The 16289-nt window shown below is 41.7% G+C and overlaps 1 protein-coding gene across 1 annotated transcript in view; it reads right to left on the bottom strand.

The window, feature by feature from the left end:
* Window positions 1-16289, bottom strand: part of IPO9 (importin 9) — a 76917-nt gene that overhangs the window by 23032 nt on the left and 37596 nt on the right. Inside the window, exons 11-15 of the mRNA XM_074977837.1 lie at window positions 15110-15208; window positions 14512-14618; window positions 7904-8043; window positions 4956-5115; window positions 3619-3845 (exon numbers count right to left, since the gene is read on the bottom strand). Of these exons, the coding sequence (XP_074833938.1) occupies window positions 3619-3845; window positions 4956-5115; window positions 7904-8043; window positions 14512-14618; window positions 15110-15208 (733 nt within the window). The remainder of the gene's footprint in view (window positions 1-3618; window positions 3846-4955; window positions 5116-7903; window positions 8044-14511; window positions 14619-15109; window positions 15209-16289) is intronic.

The raw sequence follows: 16289 nt of genomic DNA, 5'->3' as shown, positions 1-16289 counted from the left end.
GATCTAAAGTTTTGTTGCTTTTGTTCCACACGGTAATCTGCAAATTTCAGCAACTAGTAGTAATGGGAAGAAAAGTCAATCAGTTTCTATATGGCTTTTCGGCATTTACTAGACAATTCCATGATGAAGGTAGACTTTCAATATACCCGTGTATGTTGTCAAAGAACCAAATACCATGCTGTATAACAAATGTGATACAACAGGGAATTGAAACTAATGTACCAGTTCACACCAATTACCTTTACTCTTTATTGTTCACCAAACCAGTTAGGTAGATAAAATGTTTAGCACAAATTATTTCAGTATTAAATTCAATGTTCATCATCCACAAAGTTTCAGACTTCAGTCTGGAGCAGAATTTTCCAGCGACGAAGTTTAACTGCACCACAAAATTGTCAGGGGAGAGCTGGAAGCTTGACACCTGGGAAGGGAACCCTAGCACTGGCTTCTACAAACACATGGAAAAACAGAGAGCTTTTGGTATACAGGAAGCAGTTTAGGCCTATATTACGAGGAGGATTCCCTTCAGAAAGGCAAGGAGTTATTTTAACATTGGTGGTAGTCAGTGTTCCCTGTAATTTTTCTATCCATGAGCAGAATAAATTTTGTTATGTGCACCAAAGCATGTGAAGATGTGCATCACCATAGAACACAAACGCTGTCATCTGTGGGCACTCTACTAACCAGCTGTGCAGCACTTGGTTAGCTGCCCAAACACTCAGCTTACAGCGAACACTGGTGGTGGTGCATTTGAATTCCTCATTCTGGCAACCTGAACAACTAACACAGTGGTAACTAAGTGCTGGACAGCTATCCTGTATCAACAATGATAACTAAGCAGAACAAATTGATATTTGTGTTAATACAGTCTGAAGTAAAATGGTTGAAATTTCCTATAGCTAACAAACCTAAGGATGAGTTAAACTTACACAGCTACACTGATTAAGGGTGTCTGGAGACTCAGGCTGGCATAACTGCATGAAAAAGTTCATATTTTAAGCATTTTTTGTTGCAACTATAACAGCTAAAGATGTAAACTCATGGATTTTTAAGGTGTGACGGATGATCAAGATCTAGTCTGACCTCCTTCAGAACAGACCATGTAATTTGATTCCATGATTTCTGCCCTCAAGTCTACAACTCTGTCATTCAATCTCAATTTAAAGATTCCAGGAGGTTTAAAGTCCTCTATGTCCCAAAAAAGGTTGTTCCAATAGTCACCCTCACTGAAACAACTTAGCCGTTATCTTCAGTTCAAATGTGTTTAGTTTCAGCTTCCAGCTACTGGATCATGTCCTGTCTTTGCTAAGTTAAATGCATGGCTGGCAAGGTTACATAAAGGAACAATCCTGCCACTCAGTTTCTCTATTTTCACACATCAGAGATACATATCTTGCTCTGGGTTGAAGACCCTGACTTTGCACAATTTCTGACTTGACTAAAATAATCAATTTTGTTAGTTTTAGTGCAATCAATTTTTTTTACAATCTCTTTCTGTAGATTTTATGCTCTATTTTAAAAAACTGACCTCATGTCATTTTTGCCTGGTGATGGCATGGCCAATTCTAGCCATAAGGAAGAGAGATATTTAAACAGTGCACCTCTTACCCCACTGTCTTTCCAATCTCTGATACCTCCATCATAGGCATCCTTTATCTTGGAGACAGGCACTTTCCTGAGGGTTGCCAGCTGTATCAAAGCCTTTACCCTGGGGCTTTAAAAAACATCTGGTCCACCACTAGACCTTCCCGATGCACTGAGCCCTTCGAGAAGGTGCCTTGAAATGGGCAACTCACAGCTGCAGTATGGTCCACAAATCACAAGAGGCCTTGAGTCCTGAGACCTACTGCCATTGACAAATGGAAGTCTACAGTGTTGTCCATGGTTCCCAAATCTGGTTCCAAGCTGAAAGCAGTCCAACCTAGGAACCACCCTATAACCTACAAAACAGGTTTTTACCATAAAAATGTATGCACAGAATGGAAAAAAATCCTTCGTACGGACCCTGATAATCTGCAGTCTGAGTCTGGACAATATTTTCTCTTCTGAAATTGCATCTGTACCTTCACTCCTCTTGGTCATTTCCTCTATGAAGGGGATAGTTTGTGATGTTACTTTGTCAGATACATCAGCTTATCACAGCATTCAGATTCTGCATAATGACTTAATATCTTCAATTCAGGACAATAAGAACATAAGAACATAAGAATGGCCATACTGGGTCAGACCAAAGGTCCATCAAGCCCAGCATCCCATCTGCCGACGGTGGCCAATGCCAGGCGCCCCAGAGAAGGAGAACAGAAGACAAGTGATTTATCTCCTGCCATCCATCTCCTGCCCTTGTTATGAAGGCTAGGGCACCATACTTTATCCCTGGCTAATAGCCATTTATGGACCTGACCTGCAAAAATTTATCAAGCTCTTTTTTAAACCCTAATAGAGTCCTGGCCTTCACAGCCGCCTCGGGCAAGGAGTTCCACAGGTTGACTGTGCGCTGTGTGAAGAAAAATTTCCTTTTATTAGTTTTGAACCCACTACCCATCAATTTCATTTGGTGTCCCCTAGTTCTTGTATTATGGGAAAAGGTAAATAATTTTTCTATATTCACTTTCTCCACACCATTCATGATTTTATATACCTCTATCATATCGCCCCTCAATCGCCTCTTTTCCAAACTGAAAAGTCCCAGTCTCTCTAGCCTCTCCCCATATGGGACCCTTTCCAAGCCCCTAATCATCTTAGTCGCCCTTTTCTGAACCTTTTCTAATGCCAATATATCTTTTTTGAGGTGAGGAGACCACATCTGCACGCAGTACTCGAGATGTGGGCGTACCATAGTTTTATATAGGGGAAGTATGATATCTTTTGTCTTATTATCGATCCCTTTTTTAATAATTCCTAACATCCTATTTGCCTTACTAACTGCCGCTGCACACTGCGTGGATGTCTTCAGAGAACTATCCACTATAACTCCAAGATCCCTTTCCTGATCTTTTATATACAAAATGCCTTCTTGTAACCGATGAGTCAGCCTGCCTTATAGGAAGAAAGTTCTCTTTCTTCCACAACTGCATATCATACTAGCCCTTTTACGTCACAAATAGTGCAGAAAGTTATTGCAAAGTCTTTATCAAACAGAAGTTAGAAGAACTTGATGAGGGTCTAAAAGATTTCAATGGTAAAATATTCTAATGTAGCAAAGGCAGAAGCACATCCAATGGCTGGAAGCTGAAATTAGAAAAATATATCTTAGAAATGAGTGTACGTTTTTGGAACTAATCAAAGATGTAATGCATCCTTCTTCATTTACAAGTCTTATACCAAAATTGGATGCCTTCACATAAAAAAAGTAGGTGAACCAGAGCATAAAATATGGGTTAGATACAGGAATCAATGGGTGCAATTCTCTGGCCTATGCCATATAGGGTATCAATCTAGATGATAATCATCCCACCTAGCCTTAAAATCTAGGAATAGTGTATTTTCAGAATGTCATTCGTACATTCTAAATACACTCCTTACATGTCAACTTTACAGATAGACTGCAGAAGATTAAACTTGACCAGACTCCATTAGCAAAGACAAAGCTATGTTTAAGAGACACACTTGGGCACATACCATTACTGTACTTGAGGAAGATTGCTATGGTGAAGGGGCAGATTTTGTTCTCCACACTTGCTGTGAAAGCCGGATCTACTGTGCAGACAATACAAAGTGTTTCCATCACAAGATTGAGGACCTCTGAACTGAACTGAGCTGCCAAGTGGATCAGTCCATCCAGGATACTGGGAAGGAAAGGCTGCAATACATGGGTGCTTTCAGAGATCTTCAGCTGGTCACAGTAACTAGATAAGGAATTCATGGTACAAAACACACAAGTGTAATATTTACAATGGCACTAGCAGACGTCGGATGCACAGATCAAAGTATCCTTGCAGTGGTTCTTCCCTCTTTCCTTTCTCTTTTCCTCCCAACTATATAGTTTTTGTTTTAACTGCCTGATTCCTGTATTTTCTACTCTAAGTCTCTGTCTCCCACTTTCCAATGTATACCTCCAGTCTCCCTGTCCTCACCTTTTCAGGCTGCTGAAAACTGCAATGGTCTCAGGCCACTGGGCTCCATACCCCATCCCTTCCATTCATAAGTTCATCACCATAGAAGGGTGTCATTATTCTAAAAAAGGTAACGCCTCCTGTATAGCTAAGAGGAGTAAGTTACTTAATCAGTATCCAGAGTTTAATTTAGTATGACAGAGACATGGTGGGGCTTGCTATGCAATTGGTAAGTAGCAATGATCATCTCGTATTTAGTTCTGAATACAATGGACCCAGTGACACATCAATGCCTTCTGGCATGTTCCAGGCCCTGGTCCAGCTCGTATGAAAGTTCTACTTCCTGAGCCTACTTGTCTCACTCTCCTAGTAAAATCCTACAACTCCAAGACACTTGTAATCCCTGGATCACCTTCTAGAGAAAAGAAGAGCATGAGCTCCACGACTGTTCTGGTATCTATTTCTCCCAATATGGAAGGACTTCCCTGGACATCTGTTCCATAACTACCTACCGGTACCCCTCGCCTCTCTGGGGGAACTATATTTCAAATCCAGGCAAGAAAAAATTCTCACACATCTTGGCCCTTGAGCTCCCAGGCAATGGGAGCGGCAAGGATGGTGCCTGTATAGGGGCAGTGCATGGAGCTCCCTGATTGTCCCTACACATAGATGCCAGATGGGGGACATACTGCTTCTTCCAGAAGCCATGCAGAACGATGGCATCTGTGGAGAAGGACAAGCCCCACACCCAGGTCTCCAGCAGAAGCTGAAGGGCCAAGAGGTGACCCACAAAAGCCCTAGTTTGCCTCTCTCTGGTCTATACAGTGCTCTGTCCAGTGTGTGCAGGGGACTGGACTTGATCATTTCTTGATGATTCCACTCCTACGACTATGATCCACTTACCCCCAGATGGCTCTGACTGCAGAGATTCGGACCGAAGGAGGTTGAGTCTCATGTAGACCACTGACTGTGGCCTGCAGAAACTGCTGGATTAATTCTGGAGACATAGCAACTGTAAAGCGACTGGCAGCCCAAAGAGCACGACCAAGCAGAAAGGGAGACACTGAAAGAAGAAAGATTTCTTAAAATTCACACTTATTCTAAAACTTATTTCCTCCACTCAACACACAAAGCTCTGCCATCCTAAAACGCAATATTTGTTCGACACCATGGCTACATCTACACTTGGACAAAACTTCAAAATGGGCATGCTAATGGCCAAATTGGAGAATACTAATGGTGTTGAAATGAATATTCAGCACCTCATTAGCATGCTGCAGGCCTCAGCATTTGAAAGTGCCGCATTTTGCTCACGTGGCTCTTCTACATAGGAAGATATGGGTTACTTCAACTACCCCCATATTGACTGGATATGTCACCTCAGAATGGGAAGCAGAAATAAAGTTTAAATGACTGCTTTTCGGAGCAGCTAGCTTTAGAATCCACAGGAGAATAAGCAGTTCCTGATACTGTCCTAAGTGCAGCACAAGATCTGGTCCAAGAGGTGAGTATAGCTGAACCACTGGGTAACAGTGACCATGATATAATTAGATTTCACATCCTTTTGGTGAGGAAAACACCACAGCAGCCCACCACCATAACATTTAATTTGAGAAAGGGAGACTATACTCAATACTGAGGAAGTTAGTTAAACAAATTACAAGCCTTACTGCCAAAAGTGAAATCCCTGCAAGCTGCATGGAAAGTTTTTAAAAATACAATAATAGAGGATCAACTGAAATGTATACTCCAAACTAAAGAATATCATAAGAGTCCAAAAAAAAAAAAAAAGTGTCACTACAGCTAAACAAAGTAAAAGTATGGATATGGGGGGAAAAAGGCATTGTTTAAAAAGCAGAAGTTAAATCCTAGCAGGGAAAATAGAAAGGAGCATAAACTCTGGTACACAAAGTATAAAAATATAATTAGGAAGGCCAAAAAAGAACATGTGAAGTACAGATTCAAAAATAGCAATTTTTAAAGCACATCAGAAGCAGGAAGCCTGGTAAACATCCAGTGGAGAAACTTTTGAATTTTTTGTATCAGTCTTCATATCCAAGAATGGAAGGTGACTCTCGAACCTTAGCCGTTCCTGTCAGGTGCAAATCTGAGGAACTGTCCCAGACTGAAGTGTCAGTAGAAGAGGTTTTGGAACAAACCGATAGAACTAAATAGTAGTAAGTCACCAGAATCAGATGCCATTCACATAAGATTTCTGAAAGAATTCAAATGTGAAATCACAGTACTACCATCTCTGGTTTGTAACATATTTAAAATCAGCCACTATACCAAATGACTGGAGGACAGCTAATGTGACACCAATTTTAAAAAAAGATTCCAGAGGTAACCCTAGAAATTACAGACAAGTGTAACTTCAGTACCAGGCAAACTAGTTGAAACTATAGTAAAGAACAGAATTGTCAAACACATAGATGACTGTAATTTGTTGGGGAAGAGTTACCATGGTTTCCGTAAAGGAAAATCATGCCCCTCCAATCTAACAGAATTCTTTGAGATCCAACAAGCATGCGGACAAGATGGATCCAGTGGATACAATATAGATTTTCAGAAAGCCTTCAACAAGCTTCTTCACTAAAGACTCAAAGTAAGTGGTCATGGGATAAGAGAGAAGGTCCTCTCATGGACTGACAACTGGTTAAAATATAGGAAACAAAGACTAGGAATAAAATTGTTCTTTTCAGATGGAGAGAGGTAATTAGTGGCATTCCTCAGTGGTCTGTACTGGGACCACTCCTGTTCAACATATTCACAAATGATCTTAAAAAAAGGGCTCAGTAAGGTGGTGGGGTGATCAATAAGGTAACAAAATTTGCTGATGATACAACGCAGAAGCAAATAATTCTTCTCAACAACCACCCCACACAAGTTTCTCTTCCCAGTGTGAATGATATTCTGAATCAGATTCATTGAAAAGCAATCACTTCCTATAAAATATTTAAAGAATACACCACCAAGAGTCCAGACCTGAAGGAAGCCAGTGAAGACCAGGAATTGTCCTTCCCTTTATTTGCCCTGGATTTGAGAGGTATGTTTACCCCAGAATCTGATCAAGCTAATTGCAACCATAATATGTTTTCAGCCACCCTAATTCGTAAAACAGAATACAAAATAGCACAGAGTTAATATGAAAGCAGGATTTTAGAGGAAAGGCCAAAACTATCAAGTAGTTTCTGCTAATCAGAATAGGAGGAGAGGAAAGTCAAGAAATGAGACTGAAATCTTGAGGTGGGGGGGAAGGTTAGAATCCTGAATTTGGATGCCTTTGATATATAAGTATTATAATTAAGATTGTTGGGAATCCATAAGGATAAGAAGTTTACGGATCAGGAAAAGTGATGATTTAGTGAGGGGACAAGTATGCATAACTGGCTCTCACAGACACCACCATTATTGATTTGAACAGACACCAAGAGAGGACATGAGAAATGAATTTAAAACAAGACAGGATTATTCCTTGAATTATTTTCCAAGTATTCAAAGGATGATACTGACTTTAACTGATAATCAGCTCTCCGAGAGGGTTTCTCTTCCTACATCAGAGAGTCCTACAAGTTCAAAGCCATCCATGTACACAAGAAATTTCAACTGAAAGAAGACTAACTTACTGGTTTACGATTTGTGTGAAATGTGAGAGGGCATGCAAATACAATGATGCCTCTTTGCCTGTACAGCTTCCCCCGAATAGTTCTATGCAATAGAATTCTACCTTGTCAACTGCATGAGTTTCCTCTACATACATGGAGCACTAATATTTGGAAACACTTTTCAACATTTCTGGGCTTCCAGATGATCAGCAATTATCACTACTCAAAGCAGTTTTTCTAACATACCTGACAGATTGAGGTCTGCAAGAACAACACTTGTCAGGAATCCTTGCATATCAAAATGAATTCTACCATTCTTCACGCTATCTGTAATAATAGATTTCACAGAGCCCAGTGCCAGCATACAGGCTTCATGTATCTTCCACCTACAAAAGAATACATATGCCATTAGTTTTCCCATGTTTATTCTGAAATGATGAGCATACTATTAAGGACATTTTGGTCCTAAAAATACTTCCATCATTTCACTCCTCTCCAAACAAAAATCTGGCCCCATTTACACTAGTCCTGCTTATATCCTGAACTTCTGACCTGGAATGTCTTTTCGGTTACACTGTATACTAACAACAAAACTTTAAGAGACTAACGTGCTAGTCAATGCACTAATATATTTAATGTTGACTTAACCATATTTATAGTTCATATGCTAAAATGGGAAGTAGTCTTGTAAGATTAACTTCAGCTACATCCTTTTCCCTAGCTACAGAATTCTTGTAACTTAAGTACGGAGTTATGCTCTCAAGGAAGTTATCATGTAACAGTGTTTTAGTTCTGGGAATTTCATTCATAGATTATAAAGCCTGATCATTTAATCTGACTTTCTGGATAGAATCAAAAGTGTAACATTAGAGGGACCTGAAGAGGTCATCTAGTTCAATCCCTGCACTCAGGGAGGACCAAGTACCATTTCCATCACTCCTGGAAGGTGTTTGTCTAATCTAGGGGTGACCACCCAGTTAGAGACTAAGTCAAAATAGCTGTGGATAGAGTGCAAAGAGCCACATATTATATATTTATTTTTATTTATCCAGATATATATTTTATTTGTATATATCTACAGATATGGAAATAGAGATACATAAAAATTCTATAAAACATGCTCAATACGTTCCCCATCCCCTCTTCCAGAGGGATGCACCCCTAGTCCCTCATTGTGACCCAGTCCCTCTCCTCTCCCCCAGAGCGAGTCACCCCCAATTTCCCTGCTCTAACCCAATCCCCCACTCCCCCTCCAGAGCCAGGCACCCCCAGATATCCTCCCCTCCCACAGAGCCAGGTACTCCCACACTCTAACCCAATGTCTGGGACTCATTGGAGCCACTGCCACGCATCTGCCTCCAAGCACTGAGGTGTGTGCGCAGAGCAGCAGACCACACTCCTGATGCACACTGAGGTGTGTGTACAGAGCGGCAGACGGCACTCATGCACGGCTCCAAGGAGGATCCACATTTCAGTGCTCAAAGAGCCACGTGCAGCTCAAGAGCCACAGGTTCACCATTCCTGGTCTAATCTAATCAATCTCCAATGATTGAGACTCCACAGCCTCCATAAGCAACTTATTCCATTGCTTAACAGCCCTGACACTTAGGAAGTTTTTCCTAATGTCCAACCTAAACTATTCTTGCTTCAATTTAAGCCCATTGCTTCTTGTCCCATCCTCAGAGGTGAAGGAGAACCCTTCCCCCTTGTAATAATCTTTAAGATGCTTGAAATTTATGTCCCCTCTGTCTTCTCTTCTCCACATTAAACACACCCAATTTTTTTTTCAGTCTTCTCTCATAGGTTATATTTGCTAGATCATTAAATCATTTTTGTTTCTCTTCTCTGGAATTTGTCCAATTTGTGGACACAACACTCCAGTTGAGGCCTAATCAGCACAGAATAGAGTGGAAGAATTAGTTCTCATGTCTTGCTTATGACTCTTGTTAATACATACCTGACTGACATTTGTTTTTTTTTTGAAACACCGTCCAACTGTTGACTTAAATTTAGTATGATCCCCATCTTAGTACTCCTTTCTAGGCAGTCATTTCCCATGTTGTGTGCGCAAATGACTGTTCCTTCCTAGACTGGAGTATTCTGCATTTGACTATCGAATTTCGTCTTATTTTCTTCAGACTATTTCTCTGGTTTGTCAAGATCATGTTGAATTTTAATCCTATCCTTCCAATTTGCTTCAGTCCTCAAACGTAATAAGCACGTACTGTGCCATTGCCTAAATCTTTGATGAAGGCACTGATCCGATCTGGATACTTCTATGGTTAACACACGCCTACGTTTTAAAAATAAGCCTAATATGTGACAGGTAAGTGCGTCAACTTCCAGTGAGCCTTATGAAGCTCCTTATGATCATCGTGACTATCATCCCCTATCAGCTTCAGGAGATATGCTGGGTCTCCCACCATCCTCAGAAGGGAATGGACCCCCTCCTCCAAAGACTGAATCCCCATGATGAACCACAGAAGGCTCTTGTCCTCCCCACTAATCTAAACACACTAATTAAAAGCCTCCTGTTGCCTGAGTCTTACAGTGCTAGTTGGAGTTTCCACACACATCCTCAAAGCCTCAGTATGTTCAAGAGCCAGCCAAACTACCTCCACCAACAAGCTGCACTAAGGCAGTTTGTTCCCCAATGAGCCCTTAAAGCAGAGGTGGGCAATAATTTTCACATGGAGGCCACTCCAAACTTTTGATAAGTTGCCATGGGATGGCTCTCTGCCCCAGGAAGGGGAGGAGCTAGAATGAAGAGAATGAGTGTACACACGAGAGAGACACTGACATGGATTTTGGGACTTGACGTGTTAGGCACAAAGACTTGGAAAGTGTCTGGCAGTAGGTGCAGCACAGACACTGTGGCACAGTTTATGACACAGTCTACATGTGCAACAGACTGGAGCAGGGAGAGACTGTGCTGACTGCCGGGTAAATTTCTCAGAGACTACACGCACTGTCTCTTTAAGAGACGGAAAGCCATTCTACTCCATTGTGTGCCCTCCTCTACTCTGGAGAGATGGGGTATAGGTGGAGGGTGGGGGGAGCAAGCCAGTGCTGGCTACTGGAGAAATCTTAATGCACCAGTGCACTGCCTCTTAAAATAAGGACTCATCTCTGTCACTCACCATCCCTACTTCAGACAGGAGCAGCTCTGCTGTGTGTTCCCCTTTTCCTGACCCCTGCTCTGCAAAGACAGGGTAAAGAGGCGGATGGGGGAATACCCTGACTTCAGCAGTCCTCTTCTCCCCCACTCACCCTTGCCCACTGCCCTGGCTCTGCACAGCGAACAGGAGAGTTCCGGTGTTCTGGGAGCAGCTCAGCTTCTAGACAGTACAAGGCAGGAGAAGGGCAGATGAACACTACTGAGTCTAAAAAGGCTCCTTGGATCTTAGGAGTGATTATGAGTAATCCCAATGAGCCTGCCCACCTAGTTTCCAAGTGGAGCTGTCCAACAGATTTGCACTTCAGACAAACCTTAACCCGGAAGATGCTACTGTGGAACAAATTTGGGAAGACACCAAAACAGCCTGGAAAGAGACCTGCGATAAAACATTGGGAAAAAAGGACAAGATGTTACAATGAATGGATCATAACAGAAACTCTGAGAAAAGTGAAGGAACGAAAGAATAGAAAAGCAGCAAACAGCAAAACAAGAGCAGCCAAGGAAGAAGCTCAGAGACTGAATTCAGAAGCCAACAGAGAAGTCAAAAAGCCTGAAAATGGGATAAGAAAAACTTTGTGGAAAATACTGCACAACAAGCTGCAGAATGGAGAAACCTCCAAGATCTGTGTGACATCACACAGAAGCTAGCTGGATCACAGCATACAGAGGATCAGCCAGTACAGGATAAGGAGGGGAGCGTGCTAAGGAACCCAAGGGAGCTATTTAGTACATGGAAGAAACACTTTGATGAGGAACTGAACCGCCCTGCCCACATAGAACCTCTGGAATTATCTCCTGCAAATATACCTCTGCAAAGGAACAGCTGCAGACCTACAAAAGAAGAAAATAGCAAAGCCACTGCCCATCTGAAAAGTAGAAAAGCACCTGATCCAGGCAATAGCCCTGCAGAAGCAATCAAGACAGGTAGTGAGACATCAGTCAACAAGATCTATTTGGGACACTAAGGACAACCCACAAGACTAGAAACACAACTGCTTTTCTTTGGAAGCTTTATAAAGGTAACCTGAATGAATGCAAGAACTGGAGAGGCATCACGTTACTGCCAGTTCAAAGAAAAGAAGACAGAAATTGATAGTTCAGGGAAGAACAGGCCAGATTCTGAAGCAAGACATCTCATACTGATCAAACAGCAACTCCCAAAATGATCACAGAACAGTTGCTTGAGTAGAACTCCCCCATGTGCACAACCTTCATAACCTTTGAAAAAGCCTCGGACAGCATTGATAGAGACACTTTGTAGAAACTGCTGCAACACTGTGGCATCCCATCCAAAATTAGTAACATACAAACCTTGGACATGCCAAGCTGTTCACAAAGATGTCTTGACAGAATCCTTCAGCATACTCTCAGGAGTGCGACAAGGGTGCCTACTGTCCTGTTTCCTGTTCTTGATCACAACGGACTGAATTATGAACAGGACAACAGATGGCCATCAATGGGACATTCAGAGGACACTTTTCAAAGAGCTAGAGAACATTGATTTTGCCAACTGTGTCGCCCTCCTTTCACACCAACAGGAAAGCATGGAAGAAAAGTTCGTAACACTAGACAAAACTCCCTCAATGACTGGACTGAGCATTAACAAGGACAAGACCAAGACAATGAGAATCAACCAGTCCCACAACACCACCACCACACTGGGAGGGGAAGACCTGGAAATTGTGGAGCAGTTTACCTACTTGGGGAGTATTATGGGCAGACATGGAAGAAGAGACAAGGATATCAACGACAGCACAGGGAAAGCAACAGCTACATTCCAGACTCTTCGTACCATATGGAGTCCACAAATAATATCTGCAAAGACGAAACTGTGGATCTCCTACATAAGCATGAAGAGTACGGATGTGAGACCTGGCATACTATAAAGTCTTCAAATCACAAGCTACAGACATAAAAAAGATGCCTGAGGTACAGACTTTGCATCAAATGGCAAGACTTGGCCACAAATGAGGAGCTTTGGAACAGAGCAGAACAACCACTTGACATTCAAATCAAGAGAAGAAAGTGGGTCACACTCAGAAAACCATCATCCAGCATAATCCGTCAAGGTCTCACATGGAACTCCCAAGGAAAATGCAAAAGAGGTAGACTTCGGACAATGCGGGATCTATTGAGACTGAAGGACAACAACTTTGGTACTCCTGAAGTCAGCTAGAAGTTTTGTCTCGAGTGAAGTGAAGACTTGTAGATGACCTATGATTTACTTGGAGTACAAGGGTTTAATCATGTTAAGTTAATGAGCTACAAAGAGTTGCAGGCAGTGAGGTTATTTTTCTTTCTATGCTTCAGAGACAAGCCTCTTACTGTATGCAGCAGGGTCAAATACCCTGCTATATTGCCTCTTCATGTCCTCTTTGCCCATCTCTCTGTTCTCCACCACTTATTGTCTTACACTCCTCCTTCTTGTTTGCCATTTTAGGCCCCTCCTTCCCAAACACAAGCACCACTCTTTTGAGCCCCAGGCAAACTCCACCCGAACACTCTTCTGGTTTTCCTCTTACGTCCATAAGAAATGAGCACTTGAAGAGATATGCAGGGATGATGGTACTAAGTCTGCTGGGGGTTGCAGGGCAGGGACATTCATATATACCTTTAAAAGATTAATTTAAAAAACCACATGAATGCTTGCACTACCACTAGTACTCATGTTAGGGGACAGCAAAAAACAGAAGAATTATCTGAGGAACTTCACAGCCATCTCTATGTAATAGGTTTATATTTGAAGTTACTTTTCCCTTTACCAAAACTGTTTCATTTAAAAATACAAAGTCCTGGATGTTCTTGGCTTTTTTATTTTTAAATGAAGCTTAAGTTTTCAGTATTTGCTTGCTGGCTTACTTTAAGCTCAGAGTCAATGAGACATGTGTATGTTACTATTTCAACTCCCAACTTTTAAAACTGAATTTTAAACTTTCTGGACTGAGGTGAACCTCCAGTTTTGAGACAGGAATTGTTCTGCTGTGGGGGAGAAGTAGAGAAACAGATGAGAATATCAAGCCTACCAGAGAAAAATCAGCTGAAAGTTTAATTATGGAGTGGTTATTCCTTCTCCCACCCCCACATCCACTAAAAAACCACTGAGCTAACACTGCCTACACAATGCAGGATCCTTAGGCAATAGTAAGTAGATGCCCATTAGAGATACCTTTTCTTTCCTTTATCCCATCTAATACTGGCCACAGAAACAATTCTAAATCAAGTCACAAATATGGTCACATTGATTAGAGTATAATGAAAAATCCACATATACAAACGCATGAGGGGATATCGAATCTGATGTTAGAGAATTCAGTACCATGAGTACAATAAAGAAACCAACCCAAATTTATTTTTATAACATCTGCAATTGTTGTAACTAAAAACACCCCCCTTCTCATAGTTTTCAATGAAAACAATTTCATAGCTCAAGTGCTGGCAACTACTACTTTACTCTAGGGAGAGCAAACACTACTGCTATAATCTATAGGTGACTTTTTACATAAGTCAGAAATTTTCCCACGTTTCTGGCTTCTAATACACACAACTAACATTTAGTTTTATCCACGTGCCATCACTGTAAAGAAATTATTATTCATGTGCATTATGTGACTAATGCTGTGAGATAGCCCACAACTTATTCTATCATCATTGGTACCCACGTTGCCTGCCTCCTTACCAATGCTCGGCACCACTGTTTTTAGTCTGCTCAGCTTCCTGCAAGTGTCTCGTAGCTGCGGCAGCCAAAGCAGTTGCACTCTCATTCTGGAAATCAGCAGCTACAGCCTGGGTAAAAGTAATAATGTCTGTCACTGTTTACTTGTACAAGTGCATTTTAAACACTCGTTTTGCAACTGCTCTCCTTCAAGCTAGCTAGCTGCCGGAGGGATTCCCATGGTAAACGAGAACAGTGCACTCACTCCTCCTCTCTGCCCAGCTCAGTTGCTCCCCTCTGAGCTTGAGACTTAAGCTTCTGACTGATGGCAGGATGCAGTCAACATACCACAGCTCCTGCTCCTCTCCCTGACCTGCCCACTCCTTTCTCAGCCTCAGAGAAGGCTGCCTACCAGCAGTGGCAGGACTGAGTTCCAGGGGCCCCATCTCCTGCCTCTCCCCGCACCTTGGATACTCTGTCATCAGCCTTGGAGGCTGCCTCTCAGGGGTGGCAGGGTCGTGTCCAAGAAGAGATACTCTCTGTAAGCTGACTATACATTTTTGTAACAATCCAGTTGTAATTCGGTATCATTTGGGTCCATTAGACACAATACATTTCTTACCAGCAATAAGTCTTGTGCAGCAATCCTGACTGTATAGGAAAAAGTATCGTCATCTTCATCCTCCACAAACTGCTGTGGATTTGCAGTCCAGACTTTGATCTGAAATAGAAGCAGGCGGGGAGGGGGGGAGAGAATCAGAGACATCCTAAACATTACTTCCATCTCATCTGATAACCAAACCTGCATGACAACTGAGTTGTGCAGGAAGGTTTATTTCGCTAGAATTAGTCTGAATTTCTAAACTCAATATATATTTAGGTATCTGCACTTTTTTAGAAAATCATCTCTGAGTAAGGACAAAGATGCCAATATTCACTGCAGGCAGATTAAAAGACTTGCTAGTCCATTAAGCAGGCACAGAAGTTTAATCAAAGGAGTTGGGATGAGTCTGTGGACAGTTTTACTCAGTAAGGATTCAAAACAGACAGTGTCCTTCTGCTTTTCTCCGATTTGCCTGTGGACTCAAGCAGCTTCTCTATTCACCCATGCTACAAAGACAGCCTAGGCAGAAACAGAAGGTACTTGATTATCCTGCAACACCCAGATGGTAATCCTATTTCAGTAGCAGTTACCTCTCCATTCTGGGAGAGAACTAAGGAACTCTGTTACTGTGTAATATCCAGGAGCTGAATCAATATAACATTTAATATACAAATGAAAATATTATCTAGATGTACAAGATGACTAAGGACCTGATTTGAGAGATGCTACTATCTGCACTGTTCCCATGGATTTGGAGTTTCAAGGGAGCACTCCACTTTTATAGTCTAGCCTCAAATGTTTAAAAACATATATACACTCTTGCTTTTTATACTGATGCTTCTCTACATTTCTAACCTTGATATTAATATCATCCTGGACATCTTGATACTCAATATAATATGTTTTCATACAAGAATGCAAGTAATCTGAGGAACTGAAAGCATTTCTGAACTGTAGAATTTACAGGGATTTTAAAAATCAGACGTTTACTGATCTTGGCCAGCTCTTCCCAACGTGGGCAAAAAAAAAAAGCCAAAATATTCCCAATAACAACACACACAACAGTTCAGAAATTTGTCATGCTCACTTACTAAAGCCTAACAAGGGCCAAAAGACCATTCTACCAATTTAAGAGGAGAGATGAGAACAGCAGTCTGTTCAATGCACCCAATTTGGATATGCTGTAGAATTCCTGACT

Source organism: Carettochelys insculpta, chromosome 26 (genome assembly GCF_033958435.1).
Source record: "Carettochelys insculpta isolate YL-2023 chromosome 26, ASM3395843v1, whole genome shotgun sequence".
In the NCBI taxonomy this organism is placed as follows: domain Eukaryota; kingdom Metazoa; phylum Chordata; order Testudines; family Carettochelyidae; genus Carettochelys; species Carettochelys insculpta.
Note: the sequence above shows the minus strand (reverse complement) of the source record. Positions and strands in the feature narration are given on the sequence as shown.